The sequence below is a fragment of the Magallana gigas genome, chromosome 8 (genome assembly GCF_963853765.1).
Source record: "Magallana gigas chromosome 8, xbMagGiga1.1, whole genome shotgun sequence".
Lineage (NCBI taxonomy): Eukaryota > Metazoa > Mollusca > Bivalvia > Ostreida > Ostreidae > Magallana > Magallana gigas.
Genome location: NC_088860.1, coordinates 13,275,310 through 13,297,328, shown reverse-complemented (window position 1 = coordinate 13,297,328; position 22,019 = coordinate 13,275,310). Strand labels below are relative to the sequence as shown.

The following is a 22,019-nucleotide window of genomic DNA, read 5'->3' as shown; positions in this document are numbered from 1 at the left end:
TTTCATGTTGTTTTTCTCATTTTATTATGTCATCATCATAATCATAATCAAATAATCTACAAGTTTTACAAAGTACTTTAAAATCACAGACCAGCTGATTTTATCAAAACTTGGCACATGGATGGAAACAATACTTTAATGTACAGAATATGTATAATATTAAACAGAAAAGCTCACATTCCCAATAAATTAATGGTAAAAAAAATCCATTCACACTAAATAACAAGGCAATCAGACCATTGAATTCCACAGAATGGAGATTTCAATTCAAATTATTGTCATGGAGGTCAAATAAAACTGCTCACACACAATATATTTCACTCTCCAACAAGTCTTGGAGACAATAGTTCATGAACTCATTCCTCTTAAAGCGAGAAAATAATTCAGATGATAAAAAAACATATGTTGTTGGCAGTGGCTCAGTGCCTCAGTACAAATTTGTTTTGTGATGAAATCTTAAGATATATACAATGAAATGTCTGGGGTTTTTTTTTACATAGATGAAATCATATATAGACAAAATATATTAATACATGGGATAAACATGTAATACTTCATGGCGCATGAAAAACAATATTCACAACTATGAAACAGCACCTGTCATTGATGAATGGAAATATTGCACTATTATATTTTTTTTTTGCATCCTCCACACAGGAAATATCTAATCTCAAATGCCAAAGTTTTTTTTCTTTCTTCAAACACATGTTCAAAACACATTCAAATGAACACAACCAATTTGATATGATAACCAGGCGATATAAAACAAAGGAGGTACTCTTTCGCTCCAAAATTCAAAATATTTTGGCATCTGAACTAATACACTGTATTAAAAGATTTCATATCAGATCTTGCAATTTTGAAATCATGAAACTGACATTGCAAAAACTCTTTAAAAAATTCAACAAATTTGCTGTAAAATGCACCCTATCTTGCTCACCGAAAACAAAATGGAGCAAGAAATGAGAGCATACCCAGTTTTCAATTTGAAACAAAGAAAGTTGCCTTGAAGCAAGGTACATATATCACTGGTAGATATTTATCCTTCCAGATAAATTCACTATCTTGTGTACCATGTTGCAAGACTTGAAAAAAATCCATAGGATTTTGTCATTGCAGAGTTATCTTTTCTTCCCATCCAACCGCTTTATAAAGGGAGGTAATCACAAGCTTCGGAATTTCTGCAGAGGGAGGCAATTACACTTGCCAGACTTTCTCTGAGTCATCCTCAGATGAGCTATTGGAATCCTTGCTCTGCAGGGAAGAAAAAAGAAACATAAAAATTAAACATGGCAATTACATAACATCGCTCTGATCAGGCAATCCATTAAATTTTCTAGCAGTCTTTTTTTTTTAATGCTCTGTCTGATGTCTGATGTGGAGAGACAAGTACTGCTGTCAATTACGGGAGAGAAAAATTTTTTAAAGCCGCCAGCAGACGGAAATCAATTCCTACCTCTGTTGAAAGATGCTGAATGGAAGACACTAAATCTTCGTCTAATGAAAAAGCTCGACCAGTCTCCAAAGTGCTTGTACTACCTAATCAAAATAAGGAAACGATGAATTAGTCTCCGTCAAAAATTGACATTTATAAAGACTCATGTTTTAAAGTATCTATCATGTTCATTATTTAAAAACCCATTCTTGCATCTCACTTATATTCATTTTCATGTAACCTCTCTCCCCAACTCCCTAATTTTATTGAAGTGTCTAAGGTCTCTGTCTTAATGTTGTCATGGTGATAAACTACTGACCTGTTTTGACATGGCGGATGGTTGGGAGGGTTCCTTGTCTGGTCAGTGAACAAGTTGTGTGGTGGTAAGGACGGGGGGACAGAAGGGAGGAAGAGGCCCCAGACAGGGTGTGTACACTGCTACTCCTTGTCATCGGCCCAGAGCGCTGAAATACCCGAATCATGGCATCTTTCTCAGCCAGCTCTGTCTGCAGGCTCTTTACTCTAAAAAATAAAAATTAGTATAATTACTTTTTGAATTTCATTCTTCAAATCAAGATTTTTCTTCCTCTTATTTTGTGATCCTTTGAAGCATATTATTTTTATGACTACTGATTGAATTATGATAAAATAGAACAGATATTTCTCCTTACTTTGCTTCGAGCTCCTCCACTTGCTGTCTTGCTTTCACAACTTCCTCCAACTGTGTCAACTTCTCCATCTTCTCGTCGGTTAAACCTTCAGAATCCAACAGATCCGCTGACAATCCGTTCTGGATAGAGAACTGACGCAGGGCACTCTCCTCCAGGTACTTTTGCTGCCACTTTATCACCTCCGTCTCCAGTTTCAGAATTTTGGATTCCTTCTCGTTCATCAGAGTCTGTAGTGAGTGGAGATTGGTGGCCTCCGCCTGCGAGGCGGCGGTGTCCGTCTGTGATGGAGCCCCGCTCGCCTTCTGTTGAGCTTTTAGATTGGACACCTCTTTCTCTAACTGAGTCCGTATTTGTTTCTCGAACTGTTCCCGTTTTTCACATGCTGCTTTTAAACACGAAAAGGATTTCTGGAGTTTTTCTAGCCGTTCCATCTTCACCTGTTTCTTACAACACTGAAAAAAAAAATTAAATATTTTAAGAAAAGGGGGAATAACTCTAAATTTATCATCAACAGCATTGAAAATAATTTCATAAAAAAATCCTTTGATATGCAATGAGAAAATCACCAGAATAAATAGCTACAACTGTTGCTGGTTCTTACCTCTTCCTCAAGTCTGACCACGTTGCCCTGCGCATTAGTCAGTGCGTTGTCCAGTATGTCCATCTTGGATTGCTGTTCCTGGAGGGAGGTCCTTAATGAGGTCACCTCCAGCTCCAGCCTCTCTTTGGAAGACAACAGCTCCTTGTCTGGAAACATTAACGATTCATTGTAAATAACTTTCCCTATACTCATTTATATTATAAAGATCATAAAGCATCTGTAATGTCTGTTGTCTTGTAAAAAAAAATTTGGAAAAACAATGTAAAGAAATCGAAATAAACAAAATTTATAATGTGAAGTCAAGGGAGACTACTCACTGTGTGCGACCACAGCAGCAAACTTGCGACTTCTCTCTGAGTCTGACACATGCTCTCCGTCTTCTACGCACTCTGCTGTAGATTTATCCACTTGTTCTGTTAAAAATAAAACAAGTATCGATTACATTCAAATCTATTCTCATCAATGATCACAAAATTAATATTTAATATTTTATCTCAAATTTGAAACTGAGTCAGCTTTCCTAATTGTGTGTCTGATTTAGTAATTTAAATAAGTATGGTATATTTCTCTGACCATAAGATGACATCATAAAATGCTATATTTATTTATATGCACACCTCACAGAAAATTCTTCACTTCATTAACATACCAATTACACCACATATTTAAAAAACCATCAAAACACAAATGTTTAAAAAATTGAAATTTATATGATTCATATTTGGGTCTCTTTGTACTTTTCACAGTAAACAAACTTAAGGAATTCTCCCTCCATTATGTTCAAGCAGATAAAATTTCACACCAATAAAGAGATTTGGGCGCTGGCCAAACAGCACAGAAGAATAACTGAGAGATTTCTGCCTTGATAATCCATGCTTAAAGCCCTAATCCCAACAGCACACATTGTGTGCAATTATTATACCCAGACTTGACAACAAGCCACATCTACTGTGTAAATACCTAACCATTTCATATCTTTTGTTCGGAGGCCATTGTCGTTTCATAATTTAAAAAAAAAAAAGATTCCTGCCTACATTGGGTTTATCCCACATATTATCATGATGATCAATTCTTACGACATGAGTAAACAGAGAATGAAGTATAATTGTCTCACAAAGAGACCCAGAGACCGCAATTCTTTATTTGATTCTATATTTATGAAGGCTAAAAATGCAGGTATATGACATGCATGAGGCCAATGCATGAGCTACTTGTTGGAAACCTGCCACGGCAGTTCAATGGGTCGCCATATCTGACATAACTGCGTAGGCCGACAGTCTTACCTTGTAACTGTTTGTTAGTGGCCTGCAGTTTCGTTAATTCCTCCTTTAGTTTCTTCTTCATAATGGCTTCCAATTTCTCTCTTTTCTGGGAGGATTTCACAAGAGATTCATAAGCCTCATGCACTTTTTGAATTTCATATTCAAATTTTTGAAGTCTTGAAACTTTTCTATTAAACACTGTTAGTTCATCACGAAGTTTCCTATTTTCCTCTGTAAGCATGTCAATCATTTTGTTGGCACGTGCAGTAAGTGGATCTACATCTTCATAACGAATGGAGGAGGTTGGAGTACTGAAAAAAGAACAACAAAAAAATCATTAAAACAATATCAAAAGTGCAATTTCCTATTCCTAGATTCTGTACGAAACCAAAGAATGGCAAAGGTTGCCATGAGCCACCCCCCTTCCCTCTAAAAAAGTTTTATACAGCACAATTTGCATACAAACCTTTGATCCTCTCTCTGAAGGTTCTGTTCCACCATTTTGCTGTGGGCCTCCCAGTAATGGGTCAGATCAGGTTGAGATTTACAGGCGGACATTTCAGCAGGATCACAACGCTCCATTGTTTCGTATGATCTTCGCAGCTGTTCAGTTTTCTCAACATGAAACCCGGGATACTCTGGGGGTGGGGGAAGCTGTGTGAAGTAAGGAGACTGTAACTGGTCCATGGTCCACTGTTGTCCGCTGGTAGAAGTCACATTTTCGGTTGTTTTTGATACGGCAACACACGAGTTTGACACTTGATGCGGATGCCACGAAAAAGAAGATCCACAGCAAGGATTGTTTAAATATCCGTAATTGTCTGTTGGATGGGGAACACAATGTCCGGCCATTTGGTAATATGGCTGTGAAATCGTTGAGGTTTTCATTTCTAGAGCAGTTGTGGGCATTCCAAGTCGGGCTAGAATACTGTACCCGTTATCACTGCTCCCATAGTCTAAGTGAGGGGGGTAACCAGTGGTAGACTGGTTCTCCTCTCCCTGGGGCTCCTGTCTCACGGAAGTAGACAGATTTTCCGTTGAAGACACAGAAACATCCGTGCTTGCCTCACTTCCAGAGAAACTCTGTCTCAGACCTACGAAACAAAAATAAAACAACAAAATTACTTTAATTATCAAACAATACAAACAATATCAACATCACAGATTACAATCAGATATTTAAAGAATGGAAAGGGGGGGGGGGTCTTAGTTTTACCACAATCAATACATTTTACAGATAGTTGAAATAGAGGCATTTAATGCATGTATTTGAGCAGACAATGAGCCACTTTACCTGGTGTATTTTGTAGCTGTCTGGAATGGCCGGGGTAGGGAGGGGGTTCCCGGTACTGCTGCTGTGACATATTTACTCCGTCTGGGTCGGTTACCACCAGGTACTCGTCACTAGAAAACTGTCCGCCATTCATCAGATCTGTCAAAAACAAAGAAAAATGAAACTGAGGTTTGTCACCACAACAACGCATTTAATTTGGATTCTATACTTCAAAATTCCATTAAGCACCACATACACATAAGAACTTAAAAAACAAAGACAGAGATCAGTTTCCAGCTAAAACTTCCACTGTTTCTCGTAATCACAAAGAAATTGCAATAACTGAGGGAAGGTTATGACTAAGTCTTTCTCTGTAGGGGAAATAGCCGACATTCCAGGCAGGTTTGTGTTGTCCTTTCAGTGTACATAAACAGAGCCGGCTTCACTGAGTAAATACACAGGTAAATTTATTCACAGATAATGTGGCCTTAATCACCCCACTCAATAGCATGTTCACTATTGACTAAATAATTCAGCTCCCCCTTAATAACAACATGCAATGACAAAATCCTCTATCCTTACTTAGCATGGCTATAATCTGTATCCTCACTTATCACTGTAGACACTGATTCTTTACTTTATTGATAACTCTGATGACTTCTTTCCTGCTCTCATACCAGAAACACACTGAATAATAATTGATAATATGGCCTCTCTCAGCCAGCCACAAGTGCATTGTGGGATTGCCAAAAATACCAGGCGTTCAGGCATTGAGCAAAACCAGTGTAGCGAGAAAATTATTCCACACTGGAATGCAGTACATTTCCTGACAACAAGCTTGACTGAGCGGGGCTCTCTTGTATTCAACGACCAGAAAACCCCCCTGGCTCTCAGTGACTGCATATTTGTTATGGATCAACATAAAACTGTAACAAAATCACAATATTTACAGCCCTAGGCCATCTTCTGGTTTTTATCAGCAAATCAATAGAAATTAAACACATTCCTTTTAATGTATTACACAAATTTTCTATGCCGTATCCGTACCACTAGTAGATTAGGTGTGTAGTTTTACATCAAATTATGAAAGATTATATTCATGCATTCACACATTATTTTATTGATTTTAAATTGTCAACTTTGATTAATCTTGATAACAGTTTTTTTTTCATTACACAAGATTCGAAACATATCTTTCTTGTTTCATCAATTCAATATGCAGAGCAAAAAAGAAAAAAATCTCTTGTGAATGAAAATAAATGACTACGAAAACATGTTTTTCCTAAAAATGTCTTTATATTTTTATAAATAGTTGAGGGCGTGTATAATAAATTTGGCATAATCACAAATAAACGTTTTTGCCACATGCATAAATCTTTCTCAAAATACTGAGAACTCCCTTCATTAATATGCAATCTAATTAATTACAACGCTAATTAGCTCCACAATACCAGAAGAATATTTGTGGTTGTGTACGATCAATCTTAATACAACATGATCCAGCTGATTTTACTTTACATATATACCTATATCTATAATATATGCATTAAAAAAATCAACTGGAACTTTTCAACCACAATTTGATTAAAGGCCCTTCAAGTGTCACAAAAAGTATGATAGCTGAATATCTAAACAATATCATCTATGTTTAAATTCATATAAGCAAAAATTTTATATTTTGCCGAAAATGACACTAGCCAATTTGTGGCTTAAAATATGCATTGTTGAGGTCACTATAATTCAAAACAAAAGAATATCTTGTAGATTTTTTCCCTCTCAAGAAATTCTTGTTTTTGTGTATTTGAAACACTTTATTAAATTTATTCACCAAGAGTGTCATTCTAGGATATATAAAGCTTAATTACATTTCTAATTACTTCTGATTTATTGTTTCATAAATAAAAACATTAATTAAAATTGCAACAATTTTCACCACAAATTACTTTTAAAAAGCAACATTTAATAATTTGGGTGATGATTTTCTTAATGAGATAGAACAAAAAATATCAAAAATTCAGAAGGCGAGTTAAAGTGTGCACAATTGCATAATTACAGACATTAAAATTTTAAAATAAAAAAATATGTTATATTGGTAAATTAAGTTTTTCATTTTTTCCCATATGAACATAAAAATCCACACTGAATTGCATTGACTGTTAACAAACAGTGGTTCTTCATTATTCTAAGAATTGTCTAACTCCAGAAAATGACAAAAGTCAAAATTAGATACAAATTACCAAGATAAAAATTAGGAATTGAAGACAATACCTTGAATCATATTGAGATTAGCATAGGTAGGAGAATCGCTCAATCCAACACGACCTTCTGTATGCATGGCTCAAACTCAGAGTGAGGGAAAACAGGAAAAAAAAATCAAATTCCTCCCTGCCGTAAAACCAACATTCCAGGTTTATAATCACTTGATATCTACTATAATCTTTGGGATGTTAACTCTTATATACATATACACCAGTATATCTATACTCCAGCAAGAATTCACATAATCACTATAATTATCAAATTTATTCCTAAGCAGTTATAAACGTTGACTTCCCCACAGAGAAAAAGAGACAGACACTCGTTGGGATGTTGACACTGAATTAGCGACCCAATTCCCTGACTCCACTGATTTTGTTAACGCATAATTTTTTATCCCACAATTAATAGAACACGTGGTGAGGAATTCTAAAAATTGTTCCAGCGGAATGCTTGTCCTCTTTTGTGTTAAATTATTCTGGATGATGGATAGTTAAGGCAATGTTTTACACTTAATTCAGCTTCCCAGTCATTCACCGAGACAGGAAGAAAAATCGCGTATCCTGAATAAATGAATCCTGTGGTTCGCGCCTCTTAATAATTTTTCCTTAATACGAATTTCCACATCCGTGACACTTATCCTTGGAGGGCAAGTGAAAATGACAAGGGTTAGTGACGTCTTTCCAAAAAAAAAAAAACCTTTTTAAAAAAGAAGTCACTCTCTTCTCTTGCTGTACAAATTATTGGAAGCTCTTTTGTTGGTTTAACGCCCCTGGCCGGAATTAAAGAGTGCAATAGCTCTCCGGTCAGTGATATTTTTTGGAGGTGGAATTTGATCGGAAGATCTGAAGAAACAGACAACCTACATTCCTGAATGATAATACCCAACCGACAAATTGATTCCACTAAGATATCGCGCTACATCAGTGGCATACTTTACATAGTTCACCCCTCCATCCTGTTTTCAACTTTCCACCAAGCACTGCTAATCTACAAATTCCTTTATTTCTTAAAGGCACACAAATCCCCTGAGAAATGTCCGAGATTGGAAATCTCCTTATAAAAATAAGGCAGGAATTAACAAATAAGTTCTTTTTTCCCTTTCACAAATCTAATATTTGCAGAAGTTTTTTGAGGATACAAAAAACAACCCTCTTGTAGAATTAATGTCACGTTTGTATATAATATGAATAGAGAGCATGGTTTATGAAATATCTGGGGCTAAATTGCATTCAGCAAAGCGTGGCAATTTTTGTATGGGCATGGTTCAATGGACACATGTATTTGATGAATGTAAACATATCACCTCTATGCATTTTTTCCTTTGGTTTATTTAAATGGATTGGAATGTTTGAAATCTGGCACCCTAGCTTAATAATGTCTAGACCGCTTTTATCTATAAATTATGTACAAAAGGGACTAAAAGTTAGCTCACACATAAAGACAGTCAAAGAGACTTTGCCTCTAAATGACTTAACATTACAAAACACCCATTATACAAGAGTCTTTTCACACATGAGCTGAATTCAAAATTGATTTATGTGGAATTCTGAGGGCAAAAAAGGGAAATTAAAAATCAAATTTCTTTTATCCTTCCTGAACTTCATTTTCATATCAATAAATCTGCACTTTTTAATTTACTTCCACTCAAATTTCTTGCATTTTTATTGCACATATATTAATATATTAACATATGAATTCATTTTTATTACAAAATAAACAGATTTGATTTTTTCACACATTTTTCATTTCTCTAAAACCTTCAGAAAGAGAAGTGTCAAGTGTCAAAATTTCCAAAGCTTTGTATATAAAGGTAAAAAAAGAGGGGGTGGGGGTGGGAGTGGGGTTTGAAAGAATCTATGATTAGGCTGGATAGTCATGGTCATTTTTGACAATAAAGATATAGGGAAATATTTTTGATGCTAAACTTAAAATATATTGAATATTTCTTTACTAAGTAATAATTCAAAGCTTAAAAAATCAAATCTTTGAAATTAAGGAAGATCAGATGGGTAATTTATTTACCTCCCAGTCTCCCTAATATTCACTTACCAGATTTCAAAAAACATCTTGTTATGGAATAAAAGGAAATGAAAAATCATGTACGGTACACAAGGTTCATAGGTCACATCTTGAGGTCAGGCAGGCTGCTTACCATTTCCTACATAATAAGTAACAGGTTGGGTAGGGCTTTTGACAGAGAGTAATTAGCCACAAGTGGTTTTGTTAAGTCAGCCAGCAGGGTTCCAACACCTCGGTCGTCATCCAGAGGCATCCCTAGGATTTATGTAACTATTCTGAGGGGTGAGATATGGTGAGCAGCTGCCCCCAACATTCCACAAGCACTATGCATGATCCTGTGCCATCATTTTGATCACAGGTTTTACAGAGATATAGAGACCTGGACAAAGACTTGAATGCCACGAAAGGCCAAAGGTCTATCACAGCTGTACTGTTCATCTCCACATGGTATCTCAGCAGTTTTTTTTTTCTCAATTATCTAGTGTTTATCACAAAACCTAATAACTACAAAGTAACAGGAAATTTTTGTACAACCAACTGTAAATGAAACAAATAGAAAATAGGTTTTTTTTTAAAAGTGTTAAAATTCAAACCAAACTTGGTATAAATCATATTTTAAACATTTTAAGGACATCATTGGATACTGGTTTTTTCAAGACTTTAACTTGATATTTATCCTCTCTCTCTCTCTCTCTCTCTCTCTCTCTCTCTCTCTCTCTCTCTCTCTCTCTCTCTCTCTCTCTCTCTCTCTCGGAAGGATCCCAACATGTCTTTTCTATATTTCACTGTCTTTCCACAGCACCCCTTCCTCCTCCATCTCCCTCCCCGTCTCTCTTTCTCATTCAGAAGCAATTCTGGAGCCCCCTCATTTTCTCTCTCAGCATGCGAGCTGTGATTCCGCTGTCAGGTCACATCACACAGAAGCCCGAGTTCTGCCAGAGAGGAATGTTCAGAATGTGACCACTGTGCCGGCTTCTGTCTGATGTACATGCCCAAGTGGGTCATATATCATCATTAATCCTCACAAATATTTACCCCATAAAACCTTGTATGTCCCCCATTACTTTCCTGAATACTGTTAGACAGTGGGGCCCCGGGGGTATTGGTTAATTAGATAGATCACAGGCTGCAAAATGTGCATTGTGTTCACTAATGACTGGTCACAATGTTGATAATAGGCAATAATCTCTTGTCTTGTTTCTCTCCAATATCTGCTGAGAATAATTAAAAGGCAAATTCCTTGACCTGGTCAAAACTGAATTTTTAACACTATTGGGGGGAATTGATAGTACATGTACAACTTGAAAAAAAAGAAAAAGAAGTCTGTATCTATCATGAAATCAATATATTGTCATCAAATCAGATATACTATCAGAGTATATAAAATAGAGTAAGACAAATGAAATGATTACATGTATGCATATCAAATAAAAGTTCAAAGAGAATTTTTAAAAAATTCAATCTACCATTTACACATATAAACCCTGGGTACTTCCAGCCCCAAAAAACTTTAATAACCTGAGCATTAGACAATCAAAGGAATGCTTGGTTATTTCGAAAAATTATAATTAAACAAGTTGACAGATCGTCTATCGTGATATAGATTCCTGTTGTAGTTTGTTAAGAGAGCGGGTGGACCTTTGAATCTTGCCGATCGTTGCCCAATATAAACTCAACATTCCATTCATCTATCTTCAAATTCTATACGCTTTCAAACTTGGCACTTGACAGACAAACTTGAGGACCATTTAAGGTATTTCAAACAATCAATGGAACACTGCCAATTACAAGACTTTAATACACAGTCAGACCTTGTGAAATCCAAAACCAGTTCTATTTAATTCTTTTTTTTTAACCATTCTGCGCAACATTGTGTCGATTTCCCTGTCAATAGCTATGACGGTTTAATTGCGTAAATTTACATTCCGAGGGTAGAATTTGACACTGGCTGTTTTTCGTTGGCGCAATGTTAAGCCACCATTCATAAAATCGTGATCAATTTAGACCAGTTAAAAGAATAAAGGATTCCAACTTTTCCTTCCAACAAATTAATGTCCATAAAATTTTCGTCTTTGGGACAAAAAGAGAATATTCTGATGTTTATAATTCATCAGGTCCTTATTTCTATATTTTTCAATTCTGTACTAAATATTTTCATATTCAAAGAACTTCATTATATTTAAAAAAGATTTTTATTTTTCAAATATCTGATATATTTTCTTAAAAACCTGTCAATTAGCTTCTAAAGACGGAAGGGGGGGGGGGGTGTGCAGAGATAGACATCAAACATCACTTTATATTTCATTAAGAGAGGCGCGCCATAAAAAATGAACCAAGTTTTGATCTATTGTTGTAGTTATAATTAGATGATACAACTCAAGCGAACATAATGCAACATCATGGTTGACAGGGGTCCAAATGAGGTGACTGAGAAAATTGAATTCTGTCTCAATTCAGTCAAGATTTTTTAAACTGATAGCATATCAGTTATAAATTCCATGGATTGAGATCAACTATGGCCTGTGTACTATTAGTACAGGGCTAACCTGGTGTGTGTGTGTGTGTGTGTGTGTGTGTGTGTGTGTGTGAGAGAGAGAGAGAGAGAGAGAGAGAGAGAGAGAGAGAGAGAGAGAGAGAGAGAGAGATAGATGCATGTGCATGCAGTCATAATCCACAATTATAATGCTTACAATTTTAATCATAAATATTATTCTGAATACTCTTTCAATCTTTTCTTTTTTCTAAAATAAATTGTATTTTATTTTATTCAAAAGATTACAGACAAAAATTCAAATGATTATGGGATAGTTCTCCTTAAAAGGTAGTTCTCCTTAAAAGGTAAGAAGGACAGAAAATCGTTATAACCTTAGCAACAAACCCAGTTCTCTGGTGAGCTAAAACTAAATGTGATGACAGCTCCTAATCTGGGCTAAAATCTATTTGTTTTGTATGGTTAATTTTATAAATCTGTTGTATCTAGCTATGCGTTCCATAACGCAGCTGGCACAACCTGTATCAAATTTACATTTTATACAAAAAAGTAACAAAGACATTTAATGCCATATAATTTTAAATGCCCCCCTTTTAAGATCGGAATCTACACAGGCATGCAAAAACCTCATGTACTTTAATCAAAAACTGACAAGACAAAAATTTCAATGAACAAAAAAGTGTATAAAGGTGATAAGGTTAAGCGATTCTTGGTCCATATCCCGATGCACATGTTAAGTTTTGCATTTGCCTTTGAGATGTTGGTGAATGTCCTATGATGGTAACCAAAAAGAAAAAAAATTCCTAAAACGCATACCAGCGGGAATAATATGTCACCTCTAGAGGGGGCTGTGTACACAGACTAAAGCACATGTAAACAGAATTACGCAGGGAATCTGCCTGTCCTTACATGGCTTAGGAACCACGGAGCTCCGATTGTCAATAAATAACCGTAAATTGTCAAATTCCGACCCTGTTTAATGTAAACGGGCATTCTCCTCTGTGGCATGTCGCAAAAGTAAACACAATACAAAAAGAAGTCCTCTCGACTGCCAAAAGAAAAATGGAGGTCTATTTTAGTTTTGATTGCCTGCATTATAAGTCTTGTGCAATTAATCACCAGAGTGTTCTTCATTGAACATTTGCCATGCTAGATATTTGCTTTTGCAGCCAAGGCCGTTCATTGAACACTGGAGAAGTTTTATGTGTACCGATATATTTTCTACAACTTCTGCTGAGAGCTAGCACAACTAAGCAATACACTTCACTCAAAGTAAACTGGCAATTGTCACCTACATATGTGGATCACAATTTCGAAATCCTAAAAGTACCCTACTTTGACAAGTAATATGATGAATTATACATGTACATGTAAATGATAATCAAACTTGCAATGCTTTTTAAAATATCAGTAATAAACTGAATATTGAATGTTAATAGTAATGGTAACCCCCCCAATGTGAGAGCACATTGACACTGGTGTCTAACATGTTCTTAGATTGTAATTATGCAGATCTGTGTGCATTAAATTTACAAAACAAATGAGCTTCTGCAGTCTTTTTCAAGAAAAGAATTAAAATATTGTAAAAAGTTGACATTCCAAGGTCGTTGTCACAAATAATCATTCTCAAAGTTTACACTTGTTGTCATTTAATTCATTTCTATTAAAAATGTTAATTCACCCAGTATATGACGTACATACACGGTACATCACTGCACTTATAAATCTGCGCACACCATTACCATTATACTGATTTACCATTCACCTTTTCTAAGATACTAATATCAGTGCGTCAATAGAACATCGCATGCCCCCCGTGACACTCTCAATTGTAAACATCTCTACATGTATCTAGACTAAATTCTTTTAAAGCCTTTATAAAAACTCTTTTTCATAGGATTATAAATTCCCATCTCCTCTATAAAGCATATTTTGTAATTTTCTAAACCCTACAGTGTCAGCCAAAAAAAAATCCTACTATTTCATAACTTTCTTCAAAGAAGATTTAATCAGGAGTTTTAAGATGGTTGTGGTTGCAAACTTTGAACTTTTGAGAAGAAATAAAACTATTTCTGTGGTGTTTTTTTAACTGCATTGTTTTAACTTTTTAAAAATCCTTTTAAGTCACCATTTCATTTATCTTTTTAGAAACAAGAATTCTAACAATGCCATAAATGCTTGCTTTTTATTTTAGATTTACCTGGCCAGGTAATTGAGGTGAAAATTCTGCTACATCACTCAAAGCCTGTGATCACCCTACCTAAAAATTCAATAAACAAACGTGTACAAATTGACACTATTTAAACCATACCGCCCCTCCCCAAAAAAGTTCAAAAATATTATCATCAGACAATTAAAATTCCTATGTAGCTTCAAGTGAAAAAAAGGGCATACAGTTTATAAAAGAAATCAACCACAACATTATTGTATTTTTCGCCATCAGTTTTCATTAAATATATATTAAATTTGATGAAAGAATTTAATAAAAATAAAATAAAACTTTTCAAAAGAATTCATTTCAAATATGTTCTCTCCATTAGCTGTGAGTTTCTGCAAGTAATGACCCAGAGCAGTTTTGAGTGTGTGATCATACAAAATGCTAGTTCAGCCATAATATTTAGTCTTCTTTCATCAGCTACATGCAAATAATAACTAGTAAAAATAATGATGACTGAATTTATTTTTCAACACATGCTGAGTACTGTACAAATGTACTTCAAAATAAATCATTAACCGAAATTAAAGCATTTCTCTTATCGGCCTTTTTAAAATTTTCCTTTCTCATTAAAAATCAATTGACCAAATTCTTTTCCTCCTTCAACAAAGCTGGCTTGTAAGAAATAGTCTTGATAATTGAGCTCTTGCTGGGGTTCCATTTCACATGAAATTGAGAATACTGGTAGTGTTCAGTTGGTTGTTGCTCCCGACTTTATGGTGCATATATTACCCCATTTCATTAACTGATATAAATTTAAATCTTGTGGAAGTATCACGAGTCTTCATAATCTTCAAGTCAAAGCCCCTTTTATCACTTCAACTGAAGGACTGAAAAAAGTCTGAAGCACTGAATTACATAATATTAGAGTTCAAAGGTCACTGCGTCTTACATAATCAAAGGTAATATTCGTTACAATCTTTTTTAAACAGCTCAAAACATGCATACTCATGGAATAATACCCAAAGGTTTCATTCTTCAAGTAAGTTGTATATCCTTACCCCTTCAGGCCAAAAAAAAAGGAACCAAACAAAAATTGCACCCTTAGTACTAAATAACCTCTAAAGCTAAGACTAAGCCTCACGTGTCGCTTCTTGTAATGCGTTTAAACTTATTAAATTCCTGTACTACGATTTAAAGCCGAGCAGTTGCAATCGTACTGAAGTGCTGGTTCAACTTTTATTGTAAGACATATCAGCGCTAAACTTCTGAACCCAAGAGACACGAGTGTAAAATTCTTCCCCAACGTGTTTGTATAATTATTAATAAACCGAACACAATGTCTAGCACAAAAGATAAGTAAATCGAACTATGAATGAAATTTCCCCTTCCCTGATGTACTAAGCGATAATGATGTAGAGAAGTGTGGGAAGACAATTAAGAAAATGATAGTCTGTATAATGGACTTAAAGAAGAAACATGATGTAAAATATATAATGGGAAACAGCGTGGCTGAAAATAGGGTCCGCCAGCGCTCAGATTCCGGTGAGTCAGCAGATGAAAGCGGCAGTAACGAACATTTCTTAATTAAAAAATAAAAAGTCTTGCTGTTTACTCATCTCAAAAATTCATTCATTAATAAAGAAACTGTAGGATTTTTTCCCCTTCCCTGACAACTAGGTTATGCTCATGATGCCTTTTGCGACAAAAAAAATACCAATACATGTATATATAAACGAAGAGTTTTTAATACCTTGAAATTTGCTGAATTCATATATTATATATATTCTACTAGTTTTTCTTTCTGTGGCTCCAGTTTATAATTATTTAAATCAAACAAAAAGACAAAGAAAGAAGGAAAAAATTAGAGATAATGAAATTATGCATTTGTGAAACATATTTTAAAAGTTCATGGTCACAAACAGTTTTAGCCAATCAAAACTGTGAAAACTTTGACCTATCTTAAATTTCCTTGACCTTTATTACTAAAATAGCTTTGCACAACCTTCTAAAACAAATAGCTTTTATCTTGTACCGTTCAATCAAATTTTTTTATCACATATACCGGTACTCTGTACCTGCATGGATAATAAAGAAAATAATAATCAAATTACCACAAAGACCAGCTATATATTTCATCTGATATAGCTTAATTTTCATTTATAACACATTTCTTTTCCATTATATTTTTAAATTTTTCAACATCTATTATGTTTCTCATCTCACATTATTGCTTCTTACCAAAAAAAAAAAACCCAGTAAAAAGCCTCCTGACCAATTTAAATTCTTTGAATATTTTTTGGTTAACCATATAATCAGTTCAAAATTGTCTGAATACAAATTCTTTCTAGCAGTTATGGGCTCTGTGGTTTAATGCTTCTATAAGTTTGTAAGTTTATGAAGCATTCAAATTGTGTAATAACTTTAAAGTATTATCATGATAAAGAAGATCGATTCCATGCAATTTTCATCCCATACTGAATCTAACTGCATACCAGTCATAATTCAATTGTATATTTTCTGATTTAATAACCCTTGAACATATCTGATTACACTGATATCTTAGGACGACCATAAATGACTTTACCGAGAGAGAGAGAGAGAGAGAGAGAGAGAGAGAGAGAGAGAGAGAGAGAGAGAGAGAGAATATAATTTAATAAAAATGCAATGAGATGCAAAAAAATCATGAAAGTGGGAACCAAATATAAATAAGGAGAGGAAATTTCATGATAAAATCATTTCTTTTTTATACCTTTTCCTGTCTGACTACAGATCTTTATAGATAAGGCATCATGGAGTCAATAGGACGGTATCCCATTTGATGCACTCTTTAAATGAAAAATGAGAACCACCACCTGGAAAATAGAATTATCAACATTCTGCGGAGACTTCCACCTGCCATTGAAATGTACTGGCATGTTAAATGATATTCTATAGACCTGAATACGCAAAATCTGTACCACATTTTTTAAAACTTCAGAAAAGTACACTCCAAATGTTTAACAAGACTGCATGAACAAAACACTTGTGAAAAGTGCAAAATTAATGCATCATTATCCAAAAAAAAAGATAAATAAATCCAAAAAAAAATTAAAATAAAATAAAAAAAATTAATCCATTGCACTTCTAAAATCAAACATCTAAAAGTATCATAAATAACAGAAGTTAAAAACCTTTGAAAGTTTCATAAATCATTTTTTTTAAAACTCCAAGGCATCAATGCATTGGAATTATGACCCAGCATGTTTTGCTATTAAGAAGGAAGTCAGCCTCAAGACTTCTAAAAAGAATAAATACCAGCTAAAACACGTGACTATGCATTCTTAAAACAGCATTGTCTAGTCCGTAACAAAACTTTTTCCCTGTATCTGGGAGTGCATTACCAAACAAAATAAAAAAATTCCTCCCGTTTACTGGACTGCACAATGTGTTTTTTCCACAAGATATTTCTATACATTTGAGTACTCTTGGTCTTTTCTTCTGCTTAAACCAATTATTGCTAGTTCACAGCAATGCCATAACTTCTGAACCCTGAAAGTTTGATCTCAGGAGACACAAACATGTTCCTGGAGACAGACTGTCTCTCTCTGTAGCTAAGTATGTACCAACAATCTAACCTTGTTTGTGATTTTTACACATCTTTAAAAATTTTCATTTAAAAAAAGATGGGTTTAATTTGAGGGGAGGGGGGGGGGGTTGTATAAGTGAGGTTGGATAAAGATAAGTTCAAATTGAGCAAACAAATTTTGTGATGATAAATTTTATCTATTAAGGTTACAAAAATTGCTTCCATATGAAACACAAATTGGGAGACATTTGATTACATCATCAAAGGTATTTGCAATTACATGATTGTACTGGTACCAGCATACCACTAGTAGAGGCCATTAGTTCAAATCAAATTTCAGCTACAGATATCTTGTAATAGGCAAAGCTTGGTTAGCAATACTTCCCTTATATTCAAAGAGTATACTTGGCAATACCCTTTTACAATACGATTCTGATATACTTATTAAATATTAGTATTTTAAATATCATATCAGTATTTATCACAGACAAAAGGCAAACACAGGGTATTTGATCTCGATCAGTATTCTGAAATGACAATAAATTTTGAATATGTGTGCCAAATAATAAGAGTTTAAATGCTAAATAATTTAAAATGACATTTTTCAGAGACAAACGGGACCTAAATATAAACGCCCTAAATTTGAGCGTATAAAAGCTAATGCTATAATATCTGGAATATTTTAACTCAGTTCACCCACATCTTCAAAAGTACAACTGAAACACTCTAGTTAAATAACTTAAATATCCCCACCACAATAACTTTATTATTGATCATTTGTATCCTTTGGGGTGGTCCTGAACTTATATTTCACACTCAGAGAACAGTTTCACACAAAAGCATAGATGAAAGGTGTGCAAATCAAAAGAAACACATTTTGGGTGTTGTCACCATCTCAATGACAAAATATTTAGCGGCCAAGGTACAGCACTGCTTACTGATCCTTAGAGAAGGTGTTGTAGCATAAAGCTTTTGTTGCGCTGTACCAGAGGTGATGTATGTAAAATACCTGGACGTAAATCATTCTCCTATTGCTATTTTGAGTTCCATAAAAAGACTGAGGGCTCTGTGATCCTCAACAAGGTGCTAAATACTGTCAAAGCACTCAAGTGTTAACTTGATATTTATCCTCTCTCTCTCTCTCTCTCTCTCTCTCTCTCTTTCTCTCTCTCTCTGTTATTCACAGGAGGAAAAAAACCATTCTTCTCAATATATTTGTAGAATTTCTATAATTCACAAGTTTCTAAGTTTTCTGAATAAATATATATATAAATCTAGTCATCTTATTATCTTGAAATTTTTGTTGTACTGAATCATGTACAGCTAGGTAAAATATTCTAAAAGGAAAGTATTTTAAAAAATTTAAATAAAATGCAATGAAACTGAAGAAATAAAAACCTTTCTGGTAAAACAAAAAGCATAGGAATCTGAGAAGAATAGATTCAAATTCATTTTTCAAAACTCGAGCATTTTAAAAAATCAAACAACTAGGTTAATGTGTCACTGACATAATTCAGTATTTAATTTCAGCTAAGACAATGGACATGCCCAAAAAATGTCGAATTCTGCCGCAAATTGAATGTTAGCAAGACTCTTAGGCTCGGGACATCTTTAAAAACATTTCCGATTTGTGTACCATCGGTGATTAAAATTTTAATGGGATTGCCTAAGGTAGATGGTATTTGCTGTGTTATCACGTAAAAGGTAAAATTCTTGACTAATTATCAAACAAATATTTACAAGTGGGAACCCGGATATTTTGAAAACTTCCATCAAAAGTACATTCAAGCTGGCCATCTGATGAAAGTTGGCTTCGTTCTTTTTGTAAATGACTAAACGTCAACTGATCTCCCCACGACAAACAAAGTTACCCTAAATAAACATGCGGCTTTCTTTTATCATATATACCAGAGAGGAAAAGTATATTTTTTACATTGTCTACATCTGTTTAAAAAAAAAATACGATGACCCCCCCCCCCCTCCCCTAAATTTTGTGAATAAAAAACCCAACTTATATATATTGTGACATGACCTCACTGCCCTGTGATGGTTAATCATCGTCTAAAGTTTCTCTAAAAGTACAGATCAGCTGATCCGACCTCAACTATGGTGTTGACCCTTAGTAAGAGAAGTTTTGTCTGTATAAGGAGAGAGACCATTGACAGGCCTGACAAATATTATAGGATGGTAAACATCTTTCTTCAGATGTTCATAGCTTTGGTATTCCAGAACACATGACTAAAATAAGACACAGTCACAAAACGGTGTTACAATAGCTAAAATCATTTAGTCTTCTTTTATTTAAATTTTATCAAAAAAGTTTCATTGCACATATATCTAATACTTCTGTTCCCAATTTTAAACAAGCACACATAAAATTATGTACCAATAAAAATGAACATTTTCCTACAATTTTATCTAACAAATTCCTCTGATAAGTATTCATAAACCATGAAAGTCAATTAATTTCAAGCATATATCGTAAATAAAATACTTGAAAATTTTTTTAAGCAATAAACTGAGAGTTTTTGTGCCTATCAAGTATTCAGGAATTCCTTGTAAACACATGCAGGTGCTCCAAAAATAACCCAACTTTGAAAGCTTGAGGACATTTACATTGTCAGCAAACATTATCAACTCCAGGTGAAACCTTGTGGAAATAATTTAACAACCAGGTTAGGCAGAATACCGCGGGAAATTTTGATATGACATATATGTTAATGAGATGTAAATTTCTGTCATGGTATTCTGCACGCGCTCGTATATGATTTTTGACAAAAACTAACTACCGCAAATGACATACCTATGGAAATGAGAAAATTGAGGTTGACAGAACGCCTCGAGCTGAAATGCCGCTTTTTTATTGGACGACACTGCAGAATTAATGAATGAATTCTTTAACAATCCTCACGAGTCCTTTTTTATTTTTTAATCTCAATAACATGGATTTCATTAGTTTTATGTTTATTGATATAAGAAATGCTAAATAATTATTTCATGCACGTCAGCAAACACAAGCACCTGCTGAATTGTTTGGATTTTTAAAAGGGGCTTTGGGGATGAAAAATGTAATGAAATTCAGCTGACATTACACATTACCACTGGGATCAAATCCAAAATTTCAATTTTATGTTTCCTTGAAAGAAATGAATTAAGCCACAATGCCCATAGTTTCTGTACACTTGGTGTCCAATGCATACTGTAAGCAACCTGAGGCCAGCAATCGTAAGTGTTTGATGAGAGAGATGGAGACAGACAGACAAACAGACAAACGTAGATATCCATAAACTTCTGTCAAAGGAATATAATACAAGTACCAGTATATCAAATTCCTGACAAATATAATTACAGAATATAACCTTGTAACACTTCTGCATACAGTATACTCTCCAGTTCTAAAGTTATCTCAGAATTACAATGTACCGGTACATGTACCCGGTATATACATGTGTATATCTGCAAATGAATTTACATGAATGTCCATGCAAAAAATTGTAATTTTTTCACTTTAAGATTCAAATTTGAATTGACTGTGAGGATCTCCAAGTAGATACATATGTAACCAAGCAATATTTTCTGAACAGGGTCTAAAATACAAATGAATATCAGTCTCGGTTTTCTGTTACATATACACTCATCTTATAATACTTACACAATTGCACCCTTCTTTCAAGCCTCCTTTGGTCCCTGTATCGTGTCAACAGGAAATGACTTCTTAAAAAATTGACAGTATGATGTTACACATACCCTTCCAGCGTGATGGGGACTAATGTACCATAAATCACCAAGAGACCTGACTCCCCACTGGGTGCAATTACTGCTATTTCCTGAAATTAGAAGCACCTCTAATTACTTCTATATTTTGAGTGATTTGGGGGGTGAAACCTCTTTTTGTTGTACAGAAAAGGGGGGATGTGACCCCTACTGAGATAATGTTAGGGCTAGCAGGAGGTATGAAGGTTAATTGTTATTTGAAAATCATTTACCAGCAATTACAGGAATGGTCAACTCACAGGTATGATTAAATTCCCACTGACCTTGACTTGTTATGCTATATACATGTAAGTCAAAGTCCATAGGCGGTATGCAGGAATACCAAATAAAATTTTAAAAAAATAGATGATGAAATAATATGTATCATTGAGAAAAATAAGTTCATAACATGTACTTCATATACACTTTGTATGGCATTAAAAACATTTTTAGATGATGAGATCGATCATGATATATATATATATAAGTGTAAGAATTACATGTCATAAGGAACATATTCCCCATGAGATGG

The 22,019-nt window shown here is 34.4% G+C and overlaps 1 protein-coding gene across 5 annotated transcripts; it reads right to left on the bottom strand.

Annotated features, from left to right (window-relative positions):
• On the bottom strand, window positions 1-21,543 carry LOC105333766 (angiomotin). 5 transcript variants are annotated; one of them, XM_066068155.1, is made up of 10 exons: window positions 21,387-21,543; window positions 5,264-5,401; window positions 4,436-5,063; window positions 3,991-4,280; window positions 3,025-3,120; window positions 2,708-2,853; window positions 2,107-2,558; window positions 1,755-1,957; window positions 1,457-1,539; window positions 1-1,254 (listed from the first exon to the last, which is right to left on the bottom strand). In XM_066068155.1, exons 2-10 carry the CDS (start codon window positions 5,394-5,396, stop codon window positions 1,198-1,200), a joined length of 2,088 nt encoding a protein of 695 aa, XP_065924227.1. In that variant the 5' UTR covers window positions 5,397-5,401; window positions 21,387-21,543; the 3' UTR covers window positions 1-1,197. The 5 variants fall into 5 exon arrangements, with proteins under 5 accessions (XP_065924227.1, XP_011435228.3, XP_011435229.3 ...); XM_011436926.4 differs by lacking the exon at window positions 21,387-21,543 and adding an exon at window positions 7,511-8,691; XM_011436927.4 differs by lacking the exon at window positions 21,387-21,543 and adding an exon at window positions 5,825-6,066.
• Window positions 21,544-22,019: the final 476 nt, after the last annotated feature.

Coding starts and splice junctions, on each gene's coding strand:
- LOC105333766 (XM_011436926.4), bottom strand. CDS start 7,577: ATGCATACAGAAGGTCGTGTTGGATTGAGCGATTCTCCTACCTATGCT. Junction 4,281..4,435: donor CTTCAGAGAGAGGATCAAAG/GTTTGTATGCAA, acceptor TTCTTTTTTCAG/TACTCCAACCTCCTCCATTC. Junction 1,958..2,106: donor GTGGAGGAGCTCGAAGCAAA/GTAAGGAGAAAT, acceptor TTTATTTTTTAG/AGTAAAGAGCCTGCAGACAG.